This window comes from Hypanus sabinus, chromosome 26 (assembly GCF_030144855.1).
Source record: "Hypanus sabinus isolate sHypSab1 chromosome 26, sHypSab1.hap1, whole genome shotgun sequence".
Taxonomy (NCBI): Eukaryota; Metazoa; Chordata; class Chondrichthyes; order Myliobatiformes; family Dasyatidae; genus Hypanus; species Hypanus sabinus.
In genome coordinates, this window is record NC_082731.1 from 44,949,445 (window position 1) to 44,971,827 (window position 22,383).

Sequence of the window (22,383 nt, forward strand, 5' to 3'; positions counted from 1 at the left end):
TTGAGAAGCTTGTATATTAAATGTGGTTGCTGCTTGCTGTTAAATAAAAGTTCTAGTTATGTTCTTCCAGAATCTGTGTCTTTAGAGCAACCCACGGTACGTATAAAGAACACAACACAGGGCACCTCTGCAACCCACACCTCCAATCTCATCTCACTGATCAGAACGGCTGACTCCAAATAGCTTTTGTAGAGGGCATTGTCCCAGAGGTACACATACTTTTTTTGATCATAGACTGTGATGGCAATCAGTATGATGAAAGTACAATTGTTGAAGTACAGCAGCTTAGATGGATTGTGTTTATCGATTATTGTGACAGATGAAGATCAGATCACAGTTTATGAGCAATCAATGCAGCAAACCAGTGATTGTAAATCTAATGCCCTGGTTCATATTTTTACTGTTATGCTCTATGTATTTCATTTTGTGCTGTTCTGTGAGAGCTGCTTGTTTCAGCTTACGTTTGGGTTATCGTTGAAGGTAAGAGATGAGGAGAAATGTCTGCCATCCAATTAGGATGGTCGAATTGAAGGGGATGTTTCTCTGGTGAGCGACACGGAGGTTGGGCTTGGGTTTTTTTGGTTCGAGGGGAGACGCCAGAGAGAAGAGGTCGTAGGATCTGACCCGGAGTGGGACCGTGATTCGATGAAGCCCGGGGTGAGATGGAGGGAGGATCGGTGAAGGGGAAACTCTGAGCTCCAATTAGACTGTTTCGTTAAGCTGGGCTCTTTCTTCTTTTGTTCTTTTCTTTACTCACCCTTTAGTCAAATTAAAGAATTATAAAGATAAATCTTTCAATTGTATGCGGTGTACTGTCTGTCATTGGTAACAGGTAACGAGTCACACAAACAGGGGGTTGGGGTCTCTGGAACGGTGAAGCATCATCATTGTGTTATGTAGTATGATATCATCATTGTGTGTTGTGTAGTATGATATAATCATTGTGTGCCGTGCAGTATGACATCATTATGTGTTGTGTGGTATGACATCATCATTATGTGTTATGTAGTATGACATCATCATCATGTGCCATGTAGTATGACATGGCCGGTTATGGTCTCCATGACCATGATTGTTCTTGGCAAAATTTTTCTGCAGAAGTGGTTTGCCATTGTCACTTTCTGGGCAGTGTTTTTACAAGACGGGTGACCCCAGCCATTATCAATACTCTTCAGAGATTGTCTGCCTGGCGTCAGTGGTCGCAGAACCAGAACTTGTGATAAGCAGGTGCTACACCTTGCCCAAGGGTGATCTGCAGGCTCGCAGAGGGAAGTCATGCATTACCCCTCCTTTGGTAGAGAGGCATCTCCATCCCAACACCCAAAGCAACTGTAAATTCCCTCCCTCCCATTTCCGCCCAGCCCAGTACCTGCTGGTCCTGCTGGATTTTACGGCCCACCACTCGGAAGGTGTTGTTGCCGGGGTTGTGGTAGATGTGGACACGGCTGAAGACCTGTGGCCCGGTGCCCGCCGGAACCCATTTCTTATTGGCATCATCGTAGATCATCACCGTGGCTCGAGCCTGGCATATGCTGGTTTCACTGAAACAACCAGAGAAACACAGGTCAGTACCAGAGAGAAGCCTCTGACGTCTAACAGAAACAAAGAGGTGCTCTGAGCCGGCTGGCCAATTGTTACGTCCTGTCCAGTGAACAGGTTAAACGGGAAGCAGACTGTTGGTCTCATCAGAGTACTATGTTCCGAGATAAATTCACAAACATATCCATTAGAGAATGGGGGGGGCCCCGAGGGAGAGAGGGAAAGAGAGAAAGAGAAAGAAAAGGAGAAAGGAAAAAGAAAAATGAGGAAAAAGGAGGAGGAGGAAGGAGAAACAGAGCCTGGGGGTGGGGGAGGGAGAGTTTTACTCATGACCACCTCTGGGAAGCAGGTGAGGGAGGAGTGAGAGGGAGGGAGGGAGGTGCTTTCCCCCCACAACCCAGTGCAATTTGCTGCAGTGAGGATGGTTTTGACATAGAGAGTCCACACAGCCGCCAATAAGCACACACGTCCAGTCAACCTTTACACCGCGGCCTGGGGTCCTGCCTTTTACCACAACCCCTACCCCCCCCCCCCCACCTTGTTACTCCAGCAAACACGGATTTGTAGGGCTCTGAAGTGTTCCATTGGCCCAGGCCGCTGGAACTCAGAAGAACGAGGGTTGAAACCTATCGAATGATGAAAGGACTCGACAGAGTGGGTGTGGAGAGGATGTTTCCTATGGTGGGAGAGTATAAGAACAGAGAACACAGCTTCAGAATAGAGGGGTGTCCTTTTAGATGGAGGGGAGAAGGAATTTCTTTGGCCAGGGAGCGGAGAATTTGTGTGGAGGCCAGGTCATTGGGTGTACTTAAGGCAGAGGTTGATTTCTTAATCGGTCAGGGGATGAAGGGATACGGGAGAAAGCAGGAGATTGGGGCTGAGATGGAAAATGGATTAGCCGTGATGAAATGGCAGAGCAGACTCGATGGCTATTAAGACACAAATGGCTTAATCCTGCTTCTGTATCTTACGGTCTTATCAGATTCAGAATTCACAGCACCAACTGTAGACTAAATAAGGGGAACAGGAGTCACTCTTACCGTTTCTCCTAGACAACCAAACTCAAACTGCTTCATTTTCCATTAGACACAGGAGCAGAAATAGGCTACTTGTCCCATCTAGTCTGCTCTGCCATTCCATCACATCACATCTGACTTATTTTCCCTCTCAACCCCATTCTCCTGTCTTCTTCCTGTAACCACTGACACCCTGACTAATCAAGAACCTATCAAACTCTGCTTTAAATGTACCCAGTGACTTGGCCCCCGCAGCCGTCTGCGACAAGGAATTCCACAGATTCACCTCATCTCCTTTCTCAAAAGACTCCCTCTATTCTGAGGCTGTGTCCTCTGGTCCTAGACTCCCCCACCATAGGAAACATCCTCTCCACATCCACTCTCTCTGTGTCCTCTGGTCTTAGACTCCCCCACCATAGGAAACATCTCTCCACATCCACTCTATCTGTGTCCTCTGGTCCTAGACTCCCCCACTATAGGCAACGTCCTCTCCACATCCACTCTATCTGTGTCCTCTGGTCCTGGACTCCCCCACTATAGGAAACATCCTCTCCACATCCACTCTATCTGTGTCCTCTGGTCCTAGACTCCCCCACTATAGGAAACATCCTCTCCATATCCACTCTGTCTGTGCCCACTGGTCCTGGACTCCCCCACTATAGGAAACACCCTCTCCACATCCACTCTATCTGTGTCCTTTGGTCCTAGACTCCCCCACTATAGGAAACATCCTCTCCACATCCACTCAATCTAGGCCTCTCAATATTCAATAGGTTTCTATGATCCCCGATTCTTCAAAACTTCAGCGAGTACAGCATAGAGGCATTAAACATGCCTCACGTTAACCATTTCATTCCCAGAATCATTTTTGTGAGCCTACAGTGAGCAAAAGTCAGATTTTATATATACACTCACATACACACACACCCCCCCTATTATATGCGTTATATGCGTCTTCAGACTGTGCGGATTCACAGTTATGCGAGGAACCTATTTCTACCAATATCTCCTGATACGAGTCCAAAACTCTCAGTTATACAAGGAGCTCTGCTTTCCCGCCAATACAAGTCAGGTGCGCGCGCCTCACAATCTCACTCCCGCCAGTCTAGCATTGGTTTTGGCAAGGTGTGGATGTGCGATCTTACGCTCTTAAACTTTTGTTGGTTTTACCTACGGTGCAGTGATTTTGTGCTTGAAATATTTAACTATGCCTCCTGAGCGTCCGATGTCATGTCCTGGGCCATCAGCTGAGTGGCAGAGAACCGCTTTAACACTTGGAAAAAAATTGGAAATTATAAACAGCACGGCAGCAGCTGAAGGTAGCACAGCTCTGGGACGCTACTGCCAGGAATAGAATCTTGCCTTTAGAGTTCTTTTGTTGCTTGATGATGCGCCAGCCCATCCTAAACATTTGGAATGCATTCATCGTAATATAGCAATGCGTTTCCTGCCGCCTAACACAACACTGATTCAGCCACTCGACCAGGGTGTGATCCACATTCAAGGCGTATTTTCTTTTATGGCGAACTATCTCTCAGATGCTGCAAGCAACAGACGATTTTGAAAATCCCAGGAGTTTACCAACGCTGAGGGAATGGTGGAAGTCGGAACACTTGGCACAAATGGCGATGGACATGGACCCAAGTTTAGAACGGAGTCAGCATTTCCGTCGTTCCCTGCCGTCAACCCTTCTTCCCTACAAGCAAATTTATGGTGAAAAACAAAATGATGCCAAGCAAACAACCCTCACCACTTTCTTCAAACCGGTGCTGGCAGTTCTAAGAGTTCTGTGAGTCTTCCTTCACCCCTTGCTGTGCTCGATATGATCCCGACACCACAACCTGCACCTTATCCACGTAAAACTGCCCGACACCACAACAACCACTCACCTCCCGGAGTGAACACACCTGCCATGGTTGGTGAGTATGGTACACCCTAGTATGTTAACTTTCTATGATTTATTACATTGAATATTACCTTAAATTGATGAAATATAATACAAATGTTGCCTTGTAGTACTGCTTTTACATTGTATTGGTATGAAAATGTGAATAAATTACAGATAAAGCATATTTAGGAAACCCCCTGGAATGCATCCTGATTTTCTCCATTTTTTTTCACATCATGCGTCGACTGCGAGGAACATATCCCCTGCGTATAACGAAGATATATATACACACACACGCATATGATCCTGGGCCTTTATTCACTAGAATTCAGAAGAGTTAGGGGTGACCTCATTGAAACCTATCGAATAGTGAAAGGCATTACTTCCACTCTAAGTAGAGTCCTGTGGTGGGAGAGTCTAAGACCAGAGGACACAGCCTCAGAATAGAGGGGCACCTTTTCCGAATGGAGATGAGGAGGAATTTCTTTAGCCAGAGCGTCGTGAATCTGTGAAATTTTTTGCCACAGGCAGCTGTGGAGGCCAAGTCTCTATGTATAGTTATGGCAGAGTTTGATAGATTTTCAAGTGGTCGGGGCATTAAGAGATACATGGAGAAGGCAGGAGATCGGGGCTGAGAGGAAAATTGGATCAGCCATGATGAAATAGTGGAGCAGATCTGATGGGCCAAATGGCCTAATTCTGTTGCTATATATTATGGTCTTATATAGTTAGTGTGCCTAAGACTTTTGCACAGTACTGTAGTACTGGAGGGCTGTGCTTAGCCAAGATGGCGCTGAACGGCGACCCCTTTGCTTGCATCTTCGGAAACAGCTCTATTTCCATCTTTAATGTCTCTATTTTCCCCTTTCAGGGTTCTTTTGAAGACCCTGACCTGGAGTTACTCGCTGACTTCGGTTCTTTGCGGGAATGGGACCCGCTCTCGGGGTTTCACAACTGGCTGTTACCCGACACGCCAAGGGCGCGGCCTAGGAGTTTGGCTCGCCTCTGGAGGCCGAGGATCTGGGGCTCTGGAGACGGGCCGATCGAAGGCCGGTGTCTTGGACCGGTGTGTCGCGGGAGCTGGAAGATCTTTGGGCACAGAGCTCAGAAAAAGCGATGCAACGGACTTTTAACACCATAAATCAGCGAGTTGTTTGTTATGTCTCCTCTCTCACTGTGAAATGGAGACAACTCTTTCTCCCTTATTAGGGAGAGAGAGAGCCTGTGGTGTGTCGAATACCGAGTGAACGCGTAGTCTTCGGACTAACTGCAAATCTGTGTCTTTGCCGTTGCTTTGCTCACGCTGATTGCTCGGTGGTGGGTGCCATTGCTTTCTTTGCCAGTGGGGGGGGGGGATTGTTGCTTGCTGCCGCTTACACACAGGAGGGAGGGGAGCTGGGGGGAGGACTTTGGGGTTCTAACGTTGAACTGTCATTCATTCTTTGGGGACACTCCTCTGTTTTCGTGGATGGTTGTGAAGAAAAAGCATTAACTTCACCTCCAACTTTCACCCTGCCCTCAAATTTAACTGGTTCATTTCCAACACCTCCCTCCCCTTTCTTGATCTTTCTGTCTCCATCTCTGGAGACGGCCTAAGTACTGATATCTACTATAAGCCTACAGACTCTCACAGCGACCTGGGCTATTCCTCTTCCCACCCTGTCTCTTGCAAAAATGCTATTCCCTTCTCACAATTCCTCCGTCTCCACCACGTCTGCTCTCAGGATGAGGCTTTTCATTCCAGGATGAAGGAGATGTCTTCCTTTTTTAAATAAAGGTGCTTCCCTTCGTCCACCATCAGCTCTGCTCTCAAACGCATCTCTCCCATTTCCCGCACATCTGCCCTCACCCCATCCGCCCGCCACCCCACTCAGGATAGGGTTCCCCTTGTCCTTACCTACCACCCCACCAGCCTCCAGGTCCAACGTATAATTCTCCGTAATTTCCGCCACCTCCAACGGGATCCCACTACCAAGCACATCTTTCCCTACCCCCCTTTCTGCTTTCCGCAGGGATCGCTCCCTATTCGACTCCCTTGTCCATTCGTCTCCCCCATCCCTTCCCACCGATCTCCCTCCTGGCACTTATCCTTGTAAACGGAACAAGTGCTACACCTGCCCTTACACTTCCTCCCTCACCACCATTCAGGGCCCCAGACAGTCCTTCCAGGTGAGGCGACACTTCACCTGTGAGTCGGCTGGTGTGGTATACTGCGTCCGGTGCTCCCGGTGTGGCCTTTTATATATTGGTGAGACCCGACGCAGACTGGGAGACCATTTCGCTGAACACCTACGCTCTGTCCGCCAGAGAAAGCAGGATCTCCCAGTGGCCACACATTTTAATTCCACGTCCCATTCCCATTCTGATATGTCTATCCATGGCCTCCTCTACTGTCAAGATGAATCCACACTCAGGTTGGAGGAACAACACCTTATATATCAGCTGGGTAGCCCCCAACCTGACGGCATGAACATTGATTTCTCTAACTTCCGTTTATGCCCCTCCTCCCCTTCTTACCCCATCCCTGAATATTTAGTTGTTTGCCTGTTCTCCATCTCCCTCTGGTGCTCCCTCCCACTTTCTTTCTCCTGAGGCCTCCCGTCCCATGATCCTTCCCCTTCTCCAGCTCTGTATCACTTTCACCAATCACCTTTCCAGCTCTCAGCTTCATCCCACCCCCTCCGGTCTTCTCCTATCATTTTGCATTTCCCCCTCCCCCCACTACTTTCAAATCTCTTACTATCTTTCCTTTCGGTTAGTCTTGACGAAGGGTCTTGGCCCGAAACGTCGACAGCGCTTCTCCCTATAGATGCTGTCTGGCCTGCTGTGTTCCACCAGCACTTTGTGTGTGTTGTCAAGATGTACATTGTATACATTTTTCTGACATTAAATGTACCTTTGAAACCTCTGAATTTTATTTGTTGCACTGTACTACTGCCACAAAATTAAAACAAATTTCCTGATGTTTGTGAGTACTTATGGTATCATCTTGAACTTTGAGATAACGGGTCTCTACCCAAGATGTCATCTGTCATTTCTCCCCCCGCCCCCGAGAGGCTGCCTGATTCTCTGAGGTTTCTCTGTCTTGTTCTTTCTAGGGAAACTACGCAGTGGCGATCCTCCTCCTTTCCAGTCACTGCATTCCAGATTACATCTGCATGACTGCACAGCCCCCTCCCCCTCTCCCCCCGCCACGCGCACACCATGCGGGCGCTCGCCTGCGTTCGTCCGCCGGGTGATTTCCGCGGACTCGGCGATGTGCTGGGTGAGCGGTCACCCTGATCAATCCCGGCACCTCCTCAGCGCACGGCAGGCCCCGGCCTGCCCAGGACCGAGGCCGCGGACTCTCTGTGTGAGTGCGCGGATTTCACACCCCTTCATCAACCCAGTGTGCACAGAGATAAACCAGTCACCCAATTCATCCAACACGCCTGCTTACAAATCTCATACACCACATAATTAGTCCTTCACCCTGCTCGAACATTGTCTGCATCAACTCGTGCTCTCCACTTCTCCCCAATCTAGAAGCACTACACACCAGAAACAGGCTCTTCAGCCCATCTAGTCCATGCTGAACCATTTAATCAGCCTAATCCCACTGTCCTGCACCCAGATCATAGCCTTCCATCCCCGACCCATCCCTGTATCTATTCAAACTTCTCTTGAATGTTGCAGTTGAACCTCCGTCAACCACCTCCACTGGCAACTCTGTCCACACTCTCTCACCACCCTCCGTTCCCTCTCAAACATTCTACCTTACAGCCTTAACCTACGACCTCCAGTTCCGGCCTCACCCAACCGCAATGGAAAAGGCCTGCTTGCATACCCCTTGTAATTTAGCGTAGCTCTATCAAATCTTCACCTAACCAGTCCATCAATCTCTCGGGTTCATTACAGAACAGTACAGGCCCTTCAGCCCACGATGTTGTGCTGACCCTTTAACCCACTCCAGGATCAATCGGACATTTTCCCTCCCACGAAGCTCTTAACTTTTCTATCATCCGTGTGCCTATCTAAGAGCTTCTTAAACGCCCCTAATGCATCTGCCTCAACCACCACTCTTGTGTGTAAAAAGAACACCTACCTCTGATATCCCCCCCCACCCTATAATCCACCTTCCCAGTGTTAGACACTCCTGCCCTGAGGAAAGTCTCTGGCTGTTCACTCAATCTGTGCCTTTTATCTTCTACACCACTCTCACCCAATTCTGAGATTCACAGATTCAGCCCGTTTTCAATCCCACGGGTGCTCAGCCCCCTGGGAAGGAGCCTACATTCCCGATCCTATGTTAAGATGTAATTAACGGTGACCCGCCAGCGTAGCGGTTAGCACAATCACTTCACAACGATCAGCAACCGGTTTTCAGTTCCCTCCGCTTAGTAAGTTGTGGGCATGCTAGGTTGGCATTAGAAACATTGCAACTCCTACGGGCTGCACCCCACCTCCAGCACATCCTCTAACAGTGTTGGCCATTTACACAAAACTGCCTTTAACTCTATGTCTCAATGCACAATTGATTTAAGCATACATCTCCAGTATGCCCAAGACTTCTGCACAGCACTGTTTGTCAAGGTGGAGCAGAAAGCTGGTGGGAGCAAAGGACGGTGGGAGTGGTGAGGGTGGAGTGCCCCGGGAAGGGGTGTGGGGCAGGTGGCAGAGAAGGAATGCCAGGGCGGGCAGGGAGTGAGTGCAGACACACCCAGCCCCGAGACACCAGGCAAGGTCATTTGACTCCAAACAAATGGTTTGTTGATTATAACAGAATCAGGTTTACCATCGATCATATATGTTAAGAATTTTTTTTGCTGAAGCAGTACAGTGTAATTCATAAAATTACTACAGTACCCTGCAAAAGTCTGGGGCATTAAGGCTATATGTATGTGTATAAGAGTTTTGCACACTACTGTGTTTGTAACAATAAAACTTTGCTTTAATCTTTATTCAGCCTTCCTTGAAGGGGTTATCCAGCTGTATGAGCAACTTGATTTGCACAAATTGTCCCTCATATTTCACAAGCATTTTCCAAGCTCATAACAACGTTACTCATGATTGACTTGATTCTGAATATATTCCATTAGTTCAATTTAGGCCTCCAAGAGGACCACAGCCTTGATGTCGGGTTTGGAGACTCGCGTGCCTCAATGACCCAGAGAGCAATGTTGGCTGGAGTCAGGACTTTATGCTTTGGCTCTTGGTGGGGTCACCCATGCCAAACAGGTCAAAGGGTAGAGGTCAGACTAAGAGTGGCCCACCGGTCCTCCAGGTTCGGGGGTTCAGCTCAGGGCTAACAACCCCAACTGGTCAAACAAAACCGTTACAGAAACGGCAATGAAGAATCGTTCTACATCTGAGTGTGACGGTATTCCTGAGTCTCCGCCCGGGACGTGTGTGACTGACGGGAGTGAAAACCGAGAGGAAACTACTGACACGACGAAGGAAGCCCTGAACAGCACCGGAGATGGAGGAACCTCATTGCTGCCCCAAACACCAGCAGCGTAACAGGAAGTAACAGTTTAGTTATGGGTGGTGTTGGGGTAGCATAGAGTGGCCGGCTGGAGATACGTCTCTACCGAAGGAGGTGTGAGGTGCTCCTTCCCTCCGCTAGCCTGCAGGTCACCTTGGGCAAGGTGTAGCACCTGCTTAGCCCCCGATCAGGGTCACGTGAAGCCATGGGAGCAGGTGGTGGATGGTCGTACGAGCAGCCGGTGCAGATCACAAGTCCTGGTTAAGCAACCACTGACGCCAGGCAGACAATCTCTGAAGAGTGTTGATAATGGCTGGGGTCACCCGTCTTGTAAAGACACTGCCCAGAAGGCACTGCCCACTTCTGTAGAAAAATTTGCCAAAAACAATCATGGTCTTGGAAAGACCACGATCGCCCACATCATACAACATGACACTGCCCAGAAGGCACTGCCCACTTCTGTAGAAAAATTTGCCAAAAACAATCATGGTCTTGGAAAGACCACGATCGCCCACATCATACAACATGAAACATAACGATTAAACAAGTTGCTGGGGTGATTACTGGATTAAATTAACAAATTACAACAAGTGTATGTGGAGCTATTCACCGGGTAGTTATTGAAAACAGACACTCCTCTCAGACGATGGACACAGCTCTCAGAAAGAAATCCTGGTGAATTTCTGTAGTTGGATATAAACACCAAAAGTCTCCGTATTGTCTTTTTTGAACATATTTGTTACGATTGTAAGACCCTGATGGACATTACAAACCTAAAAGTTCTGCTGGTCCACCGCACCAGCGAACTGCTCGCTTGCAGAGAAACTGACGGAGTCAGACCTTCTGCAGCCTTACAGCGAGCGACTGACCAAGTCACTTTTCTTGTTACCGCAAGACCCGGTTGGACATTGGCGCTGTGGAATGCTGCAAGCCTGATTCGCTGGACGATGGCGCGGCCGTGGTCGAAGTGAGGACGAGGCCTCGAGCCGCGTGTCACCTTTTCACAGCCCCGAGAGGTGCTCCACCGGACTGCTGGGGGCGCTGTGGCACAGCGTCAAGGCTGGAGTCAGTGCTGCCCCCAGTGTTCACTCGGCAGATGACAAGCCATATTGTGTTAGAATGCAGATACAGTTACCCCACTTGGAGTACTGTGCTCAGTTCTGGTCACCTCACTACAGGAAGGATGTGGAAGCCATAGAAAGGGTGCAACAAGGATGTTGTCTGGACTGGATAGCATGCCTTATGAGAATAGGTTGAGTGAACTCGGTCTTTTCTCTGTGGAGCGACGGAGGATGAGAGGTGACCTGATAGAGGTGTATAAGATGATGAGAGGCATTGATCGTGTGGATAGTCAGAGGCTTTTTCCCTGGCTGAAATGGCTAACACGAAGGGCACAGTTTTAAGGTTCTGGGGAGTAGGTACAAGGGGGATGTCAGAGTAAGTTTTTCACACAGAGAGTGGTGGGTGCATGGAATGGGCTGCTGGCAACGGTGGCAGAGGCGAACACAATAGGGTCTTTTAGATAGGTACATGGTGCTTAGAAAAACAGAAGGCTATGCGGTAGGGTAATTCTAGGCAGTTTCTAGAGTAGGTTACACAGTCGGCACAACATTGTGGGCCGAAGGGCCTTTAATGTGCTGTAGGTTTCTATGTATCATTGATGAGCTCAAGGTCTTGGACTATATTTTTTTGATTGACTGTATTTTACTGAAGTCTTACATCTGCTTTGTGACTGTTGCTGTGTTTTGCATATTGGCCTGAAGTAATGTCGTTTTGTTTGACAGTATGCATGTATGGCTGAGTGACAATTAAACTTGAACCTGAAATGCTGGAAATCCAGAGTAACACACACAAGATGCTTGCTTTTTTAAACAAATACACACACACACACACACACACACACACCCCTACCTTTCTGGAGAGGAATAGACAATTGACATTTCTGACAAGATCCTTCATAAGGATTTGAAAGGAAGTGGGGTGGGGGCAGAAGCCAGAAAAACAAGGTGGAGGGAGGGGGAGAAGTACAAGTTGGCTGCTGATAGGTAAGATAGGGTGAGCGGGAAGGTGGGTGGGATGAAGTGAGAAACTGGGAGTTGACAGGTGAAAGGGGCCAAAGGAGGAAGAATCTGTTAACCAGACAGGCCACAGGCAAACTTTGATCCTGCTGTCTGTGTTGAAACCAAACCACCAGGTTGTAGTTTCAAAGCAATACGACTGGGCAAATCACAGCCTTTTCCTAATCCCAAAACCCACCCAACTGGACAAACCAGAAACAGGAAGAGAGAGAGAGAGAGAGAGAACACAGCTTCCTAAATTCCAGGTAGCTAGTCACATTACCAGAGTGCGAAGGGCTGGACAGTCCATGAATAACACCTTGCTATTTTTGCTTGCTTTTTTTAAACACACACACAGGTACGTCAGCGATAATAGACCGGATTCTGAAAGCTCGATAACCAGAAGACACTTGCTTATACAACACATGCACAAGATGCCAGAGGAACTCAGCAGGTCAGGCAGCGTCTATGGACAGGAATGAACAGTCAACGTTTTGGGCCAAGGCCCTTTATCAGGACTGTTGACATCCTCTCTTGGACACTGCCTTAACTGCTGAGTGCCTCCAGGGGAGGGAGGAAGGGAGGAAAGGAGAGAGGGAGGGAGGAAGGAGAGAGGGAAGGAGGAAGGAGAGAGGGAGGGAGGGAGGAAGGAGAGGGAGGGAGGGAGGAAGGAGAGGGAGGGAGGGAGGAAGGAGAGAGGAAGGGAGAGAGGATGGGAGGACTGGCCCTAAAGAACTAGCAGAGGAGCAGAAATTCTGTTTACATGGTTAGAAAGTGCTCAGGAATGCAGTGCTTGATGAGAAGGCATCGCAGTTCTCAGAATATGATTTATTGCCACTGACATATTTTATGAAATCTGTTGTTTTAAACATAGAACATCAGAGTACAGACTTTCCAGCCCATGATGTGCAGTCCTTTTAACCCTCTCTGAGATCGATCCCTCTTACATAACCTTCCACGTTTTTGCATCATCAAAGCGCCTATCTATGAGTTTCTCAAATGCCCCTCAGGTCTCAGCCTCCAGCGCCACCTCAGACCCATGCTCTCTGTGCAGACAGCCCACGCCTGACATTCTCCCTACACTTTCCCCAATCCCCTGAAAATGATGCCTTCGTGTATTAGCCATCATCACCCTGGAAGAAAGTCTCTGGTTGTTCACTCTATTGCTGCCTCTCATCATCCCGTACACCACTATCAATCCACCTCTCATCCTCCTTCACTGGGAGAAAAGAACCAGCCCACTCAACCTCTCATTAGGCACACTCTCTAGTCCAGGCAGCGTCCTGGTGAATCTCCTCTGCACCCTCTCTAGTCCAGGCAGCGTCCTGGTGAATCTCCTCTGCACCCTCTCTAATCCAGGCAGCATCCTGGTGAATCTCCTCTGCACCCTCTCTAGTCCAGGCAGCATCCTGGTGAATCTCCTCTGCACCCTCTCTAGTCCAGGCAGCGTCCTGGTGAATCTCCTCTCCACCCTCTCTAATCCAGGCAGCATCCTGGTGAATCTCCTCTGCACCCTATCTAATCCAGGCAGCATCCTGGTCAATCTCCTCTGCACCCTCTCTGATCCAGGCAGCATCCTGGTGAATCTCCTCTGCACCCTCTCTAATCCAGGCAGCGTCCTGGTGAATTGCCTCTGCACCCTCTCTAATCCAGGCAGCATCCTGGGGAATCTCCTCTGCACCCTCTCTAATCCAGGCAGCATCCTGGTAAATCTCCTCTGCACCCTCTCTGATCCAGGCAGCATCCTGGTGAATCTCCTCTGCATCCTCTCTAATCCAGGCAGCATCCTGGTGAATCTCCTCTGCACCCTCTCTAATCCAGGCAGCATCCTGGTGAATCTCCTCTGTACCCTCTCTAATCCAGGCAGCGTCCTGGTGAATCTCCTCTGCACACTCTCTAAACCAGGCAGCATCCTGGTGAATCTCCTCTGTACCCTCTCTAATCCAGGCAGCATCCTGGTGAATCTCCTCTGCACCCTCTGTAATCCAGACAGCATCCTGGTGAATCTCCTCTGCACCCTCTCTAATCCAGGCAGCATCCTGGTGAATCTCCTCTGCACCCTCTCTAATCCAGGCAGCATCCTGGTGAATCTCCTCTGTACCCTCTCTAATCCAGGCAGCGTCCTGAAGAATCTCCTCTGCACACTCTCTAAACCAGGCAGCATCCTGGTGAATCTCCTCTGCACCCTCTCTAATCTCCTCTGCACCCTCTCTAATCCAGGCAGCATCCTGGTGAATCTCCTCTGCACTCTCTGTAATCCAGACAGCATCCTGGTGAATCTCCTCTGCACCCTCTCTAATCCAGGCAGCATCCTGGTGAATCTCCTCGGCACCGTCTCTAGTCCAGGCAGCGTCCTGGTGAATCTCCTCGGCAGCCTCTCTAAAGCTTCCACACCCTTCCTATAATGAAGCAACCAGAACTGAACACAACATTCTAAGTTTTCTAGCCAGGGTTTTACGGAATGTATCTTCAACTCAACCCCCTGACTAGTGAAGATCATAAGATATTGGAGCAGAATTAGGCCATTTGGCCCATCAAGTCTGTTCTGCCATTTCATCATCACTGATCCATTTTCCTTCTCAGCCCCAATCTCCTGCCTTCTCCCCCGTATCCTTTCATGGCCTGGCTAATCAAGAATCTGTCAACCTCTGCTTTAAACAGACATAAAGACTTGGCCTCCACAGCTGCCACAGATTCACCACTCTCTGGCTAAAGAAATTCCCCCTCATTTCCGCTCTAAAAGGACACCCCTCTATTCTGAGGCTGTGCCCTCTGGTCTTAGACTCCTCCACTGTAGGAAACATCCTCTCCACACCCACTCTATAACCAAGGCCACCCGGTATTCACCGGTACTCTACCCACTGTCCGGTAGGTTTCAATGAGGTCACCCCTCATTCGTTTGAGTTTTAGTGAATGCAGGGCCAGAGCCATCAAACTCTCAATATCACAAGCCGTTCAAATGAAGGCCCTCACACCTTGTTACCCACACTATCGGCATGCACAACAACTCTGAGCGATCGATGGACTTGAACCTCTTTCTCCACACTAAGAATCCTGCCATGAACCCTGAATTCTGCCTTCAAATTCCGTCTTTCACATCACACTTCTGAGTTGAATTCCCGTTTGTCCATTCTCAGCCCAGCTCTGCATGTTCCTTACTACCTTCCACCCCCTCCCAGCTTCCCCTATCAACTTCTAGCTATCCTCCTCTCCCTCCCCAACCTTTTTATTCGGGCATTTTGTGTGCGTTGCATTTGCTTTCCAGCATCTGTAGAATCACTCATGTTAATGATCTTCATCACCTCCCTCTGGGTCTCCCCTTCCTTCCTTTCCTTCCATGGTCCACTCTCCTCTCCAATCAAATTCCCTCTTCTTCAGCTCTTTACCTCTTCCACCCATCACCTTCCAGCTTCTTACTTCATCCCTCCCTTCCCCCACTCACCCACCTTTCCCCTCACCTATCACCAGCATTTACTCCTACCCTTTCCCCACCCTCTTTTTCTGGATTCTTCCCCTTCCTCCCCAGTCCTGGTGAAGGGTCTCAGCCTGAAATGTCGACGGTTTATTCATTTCCATAGATGCTGCCTGACCTGCTGAGCTTCTGCCGCATTTCATGGGCATTGCTCATAACTGATTATTCTTTGTTACACACAGCAGACTTGTATTCCCTCGAGCACGGTTGGCTAATCTGATCAGATAGTGAGGGGGTGGATGAAGAGGAGCCATTTCCTCTCCGCAGTGGGAAAGCGAGGGCTGAGGACTGCACAATTAACAGCCAGGCCATTTGGAACTTAGAGAGGATTTACCACAGAAGTCTGGAAGTCTCCTCCCCTGAAGTCAACAGTTTGCCTGTGAGTGAGAATGAGTTGGGCGGATCTTGGTTGGTTGAGAAAGTTGGTAGTCAGTGAATGCTGAACTAAACTAAACTCAGTCTCTTCTACCAGCAAGCTGGCTGGTGGTCTCAGTGGCATCAGGTGAGGTGAGGGGTCCCAGGTTCGAATCTGGAGCCGGCAACTCAGCCTTGTAAAAACAGGAAAAAAGCTAATGTGCCACAAGGCAGGTTCAGGTTAAAACATAACTTCTGCCTGTATGTGATCCAGGTGCTTGCTGTGACTCCCTCACAGCCTCTTCAACCTTACCATCGTCTCCGCTTCTCCCCCAGCACCCGCCAGCCACTCTTTGTGTAAATGAACTTGTCCCACACATCTCCCCCACCCGAGAGAGAAATATTCTGATGGTTTTATCTATCGATGCAGCAGGGCCTTTTGGTCGTAACCAACCCACTGTTCTTTCACTGTGAGCCGTATCATATGACATTGTTGATCATGGTTTCTTAATGACCATGATTGTTCTTGGCAAATTTTTCTACAGAAGTGGTTTGTCATTGCCTTCTTCTGGGCAGTGTCTTTACAAGACGGGTGACCCCAGCCATTATCAATACTCTTCAGAGATTGTCTGCCTGGGGTCAGTGGTCACATAACCAGGACTTGCGATCTGCACTGGCTGCTCGTACGACCGTCCACCACCTGCTCCCACGGCTTCACATGACCCTGATCGGGGGCTAAGCAGGTGCTACACCTTGCCCAAGGGTGACCTGCAGGCCAGCGGAGGGAAGGAGCGCCTCACACCTCCTTGATAGAGACATATCTCCATCACTCCACCCATTTCCACCACCAATACCTCCTCCTCCTTTCTCCATTTTCTAACGGTAAGCCAAATTTGAAAACAAACTTTCACCTCTGGATCAGCCGATCATGAGATACCATGTCAAACGCCTGTCTACAGTCCACAGAGGCAGCATCCACTGCCCTACCCACGTCAACCTCCTTCGTCACCTGCGAGATATGACCAGCCTGCACAAAGCCATACTGAATGAAGCTATTCCAAAATGCTGGTAGATCAGGCCCCACGCCAGTGTAGCGGTTAGCGCAACGCTATAATACCTTGAAGTGCTCTGGAGCTGAGAGTTCAATTCCGGCGCTGTCTGTGCACGGGCTCCCTGAGGAAGGTGTGTCTTCTCCCAGTGCTCTGGTTTCCCCCCACTGTCCTAAACTGTACCGGGTAGGTGAGACCCATTAGAGCGAGCAGCAGAATTCGGCCACTTTGCCCATCCGCTCTGCTCCGGTATTTCATCATGGCTGAAAGTGACGCAACTGTAAATCGCCCCGTGATGCAGTCAGGGTTCATTGGGTTTGTTGTGGCTCGAAGGGCTGAAAGGGTTAAATAAAACTTATGACTAAATCTGATCCCTGAAATTCTGCTCTGGCAGACTCTCCCCCCCCCCACCCCCATTGGAAACATCCTCTCCATGTCCACTCTAACTAGGCCTTTCAATATTCGATAAGCTTCAATGAGATTCTCCCCCCCCCCATTGGAAACATCCTCTCCATGTCCACTCTAACTAGGCCTTTCAATATTCGATAAGCTTCAATGAGATTCTCCCCCCCCCCATTGGAAACATCCTCTCCATGTCCACTCTAACTAGGCCTTTCAATATTCGATAAGCTTCAATGAGATTCTCCCACCCACCCCCAAGTCCTTGTCGACCCCAGAGCCTACTTATCTGGTCCCGGTTTCATGAGTCTGGCCCACATCCCTCCACTCACGCGTCCAAGTGCTTCTTAAATGACAATATTGTACCCGCCTCAAGCATCACTGTAGCACAGCAGTCAACGTAATGCTTCACAGCACTAGGGATCAGGGTTCAATTCCCGCTGCAGTCTGTAAGGACTTTGTTCATTTTTCCTGTGACCACGGGATTCCTCCGCGTTCCTCAGTTTCTCCCCACAGTCTAAAGGTGTACGGGTTAGGGTTCGTGAGTTGTGGGCGTGTTATGTTGGTGCTGGAAGCGTGGTGAAACTTTACAATTGGGAATGCCTGCAAGAAAATGAATTGCGGTAACAATTCATAAACGGTGATCTATATGTATTGATAATGAATTCATTTTGAACTGTGGCCTGTGCGTCATGTCTGTGCCAGTGTCTGAGTACCTGCCTGCATGTGTCTGAGTGTCTGGCGATGAAATCTTACAAAAGGTAGTGGTTTTGCCCAGTATCACATGGGTTAAAACCCTCCCGACCATTGAGCGAATCTATATGAAAAGCCGTCGCAGGAAAGCAGCACCCATCATCAGAGATCCTCTACCCAAGCCAGGCTCTCTTCTCACTGCTGCCACCAGGGAGAAGGTACAGGAGCTTCAGGACTCACACCACCAGGTTCAAGAGCAGTTACTACCCCTCAACCATCAGGCTCTTGTACAAAGGGGGTAACTACACTCATCTATCGAGATGTTCCCACAACAATGATCTCATATTAATGACACGTGTTCGTTATTTATTGCTATTTATTTACATTTGCATTCGCACAGTTTGTTGTCTTCTGCACTCTGGTTGATCTTTCATTGATCCTGTTACAGTTGCTGTTCTATAGATTTGCTGAGTTTGCCCGCAGGGAAATGAATCTCAGGCTTGTGACACACAGGGTGACACATATGTACTCTGATCATGGACTGACTCTGAACTTTGAACTGGGAAGCAGTGAGCAGCACACACTCACATCCTACCTCGCTTCAAAGGCCCAGGAGCACTATCAGGCTGAGCTCCTGACGTCACTGGAGCTGCTGCCTTCAGCTCTGTGCTGAAGTACGGAATCACGTCAGCAGTTAATGAGTTATAGGGGATTGACAGGCACCAGCTGGCTGCAAGAGGAATGCCCCAGGAGGCAGACAAAGCGCCTGTTGTTCGCGTGGGGACCAGAAGGAACCCATGCAAACTTGTAGATCGATACTGACCAGGAGAACATAATGCTGAGGCTTTACAAGGCATTGCTTAGACCACACTTGGCGAATTGAGATCGGTTTTATCTAAGAAAAGATACGTTGGGATTGCAGAAGATCCGGGGGGGTTCAGGAGAATGGTCCTGGCAATGAAACGGTTAACGTATGAGGAGCGGTTGACGGCTCTGGGCCTGTACTCACTGCAGTTCAGAAGAATGAGAGGGGACCTCACTACAGAAAGGTCCAGAGAGAGAGAGCGGGTGTGGAGAGGATACTTCCTTTAGTGGGGTTGTTTAGGACCAGAGGGCACAGCCTCAAAAGAGATGCCCGTTTAGAACAGATGAGGAGGAATTTCTCTAGTCAGAGTGTGGAATTAATTACCACCGCCGGTTGTGGAGGCAAAGTCATTGGGTATCTCTAAAGTAGAGGTTGATAGGTTCTTGATTAGTCAGGGTGTCAAAGGTTATGGGGAGAAGCCAGGAGAATAAGGCTCAGATGGAATATAAATCAGCCATGATAGAATGGCAGAGCAGCCTCGATGGGCTAAATGGTTTTATGGAGGATATTCGGCCCAATGCTCCTGTGCTAGTTTTTATTTTATTTATTTAGAGATACAGCTTGGAGTAGGCCCTTCAAGCCAACGACCTTCAATTTAACCCTAACCCAATCACAGGACAATATACAACAACCAATTAACCTACTTGTTGCGTCTTTGGACTGTGGGAGGAAACCGGAACTCCCGGGGAAAACCCAGGCATTTCATGGGACGGACATACAGAGTGGCAACAGTGTCGAGCCAACTGCTACGCTACTGAGGCATGTTTAAACACATTCTTGGGTAAGTCCGACTCCCCCACTCTTCCCCTTTGGTCTGCCGCAGCAAAGGAATTCCCCTACATCAGGGTTCCCAAGCTGGGCCCACAGACCCCTCGGTTAACAATCGAGGTCCATGGCACAAAAGAGGTTGGGAGCCCCTGGTCTACATCACCTGTGATTATCTTAAGTTCCTTCTCTCCAGACAATGAAAAGTTTCTCTCTGTAACAACAAAACACCAAGGCAATGGAAGAACTCAGCAGGTCAGGCAGCGTCCACGAAGGGAACTCGGCAGTTCAACCCAAAACATTGACTGTCCATTTCCCTTTCACTCTTTACACCCGTGACTGTGTGGCTAGGTATAAACTCAAATGGCATCTATAAATTTGCTGCCGATACAACCATTGTTGGCAGATGGAGATGAGAGGGTGTACAGGAGCGAGATATATCAGCTAATTGAGTGGTGTGACAGCAACAACCTTGCACTCAGTGCCTCTAAGATTGTGGACCAGGAAGAGTAAGACAATGGAATGCGAACCAACCCTCATAGAGAGATCAGAAGCGAACAATTTCAAGCTCGACGCAGCTATAAAGAAGGCAAAGGCAGCAGCTCTATGTCACTAGGAGTTTGAGGAGATTTGGCTTGACAACTAAACCATTCAAAAACTTCTCTAGATGTACCGTGGAGAGCATTGTGACTGGCTGCAGCACCCTCTGGTACAGGGGGAGGGGGGGGAGCTACTGAACAACATTGAAATAAGTTGCAGAAATTTGTAAACTTAGTCAGCTCCAGCATGGTACTTGTCTCTGTAGTATCCCAGACATCTTCAAGGAGCGGAGTCTTGGGAAGATGATGCCAACCACCCAGGACATGCCCTCGTCTCATCGCTACCATCAGGACAGAGGTACAGAAGCCTGAAGGCACACACTCAGTGATTCAGCAACAGCTTCTTCCCCTCTGCCATCCAATTTCTGAATGGACATTGTACCCATGAACACTTCCTCACTACTTACTTATTTCTGATTTTTGCACTACTTATTTTAACCATTTAATAGGCATATATAGAGTTAATGTAACAGTTTTTTTTCCTCTATATTTATTATGCATTGCGCTGTACTACTGCCATAAAGTTAACAGATTTCATGACATATGCCGGTTAAATCTGATTCTGATAAGCCCCTCTAGTGCCCTTTGTATATTCTTGCAGATGTACGACATCAAAGTCAAAGCTGATTTCATTCTCATCTGCATAAGTACATGCGTGCAAAGGTCCAATGAAAACTTACTTGCGTCAGCTTCACACACACACACACATAGCAACCGATATGCATCATTCGCAAAAGAGCATACATAAATTAGGCAAAAAAAAACAAATTCTTTTCCAAGGAAGAACACAGAACGGACGGTTCAAAGTGGTCAAAGTTGTGACTGTTCTTTCCAAAAAAAAGTTTAGGAACCCCTAATCTTTGGTGATGAATAAACAGTCGACGTTTCAAGCAGAGAGCTTTCGTCAGGAGGGGTTTGGACTGAAATTGCGACTGTATTCTTCTGGTGTTGCCTGACCTGCTGAGTTCCTCCACCGTTTGGTAGTATCGACAGAAAGTGCTGTCTCGTGAAGGCAACGTCTATCATCAAAGATCCCCGTCGTCCGGGCCACACCACCATCAAGCAGGATGGAAGAGAAGCCTGAAGCCCCAGAGCACCAGGTTCAGGAACAGCTACACACTTCCCGTTGACCAACCGGCACAAACCTATTCACTACAGCTTACTTATCTATTCAGATATAATTGGTCCTTCCTGCCCTTTGAACTTTGCTACCCAGCAACGCCCACTTTAACCCTAGCCTAACCACAGGACAATTTCCAATGACAATTAACCTACTAACCGTGGGAGCTAGAGCACCTGGAGGAGACCCACAGAGTCACAAGAAAGAACGTACAAACTCTTCCAGGCAGCGGCGGGAATTGAACCCGGGTCGCTGGTACTGTAAACCATTGTACTAACCACTACACTACCGTGTCGCCCCCTGTCCTAGATGGTGAGGGTCTTCAATGACGGATGCTACTTGCCTTCAAACCAAATGGCACAACTCCAATCAGTACAGACACTCTGCACTACAATGGACTTTGTGACTGATCTTCTCGTGTGTTCCCTTCTACAACCTGTCCACATTAATCAGAGGCATTCGGTCCCAATGATACTGTATCTGCTGCGCGTTGCAAGATGCAGACAAGGCTTGAAGTGTGACCATGCAGGAAGGAAACTGGGTGGTAAAACCAGCAAACTGATTTTACACTTTCCCTTACTTAAACAAAAAGAGAAACGCGACAGGCAGGCTTGCTCAAGATTAAAGATCTGTCACTAAAACATCAAAGCATACAGCGAAACGCGCATCAAATCGGCGAGGATTGCACTGGGTAGTCCACAAGGGGCACCTCTCTCTCGGTGCCAACGTGACATGCCCACAACCAACTCTTGTCTTTGGACTGTGGGAGGAAACCGGAGTTAACCCATGGGGAGAACATACACTCTTACAGGTAGCAGCAGAATGGTAATCACCACACTACCGTGTTGCCTTTATCAGCACGTTCAAGCAGACAGGAAACAGCTCAAACCTCAAGACGATTTCAGTTGCACTTTACATTTTTATCTCAGAAGGAAAGAATTCTGAGTTCTCTCTTTCGCCACGGACTCAAGTGCTTAACCCTGCATTCGCAACGTGCGGGTTTTCAGACAGGGCATTAAGTCAAGGCCCTGCTTCTCAGAACTGCAGAACAGCGCCATGATAGGGAGGTAAAACTGACTGGGTATATTTAAAGTAGAGGCTAA

General features: G+C 48.6%; 1 protein-coding gene across 3 annotated transcripts in view; it reads right to left on the reverse strand.

Moving 5' to 3' along the window:
* vaspb (vasodilator stimulated phosphoprotein b) overlaps positions 1–22,383 on the reverse strand; it is a 120,189-nt gene that overhangs the window by 37,492 nt on the left and 60,314 nt on the right. For all 3 annotated transcript variants that reach the window (XM_059950959.1, XM_059950958.1, XM_059950960.1), the window contains exon 2: positions 1,370–1,541. In XM_059950959.1, coding sequence (XP_059806942.1) covers positions 1,370–1,541 — 172 coding nt within the window. The remainder of the gene's footprint in view (positions 1–1,369; positions 1,542–22,383) is intronic.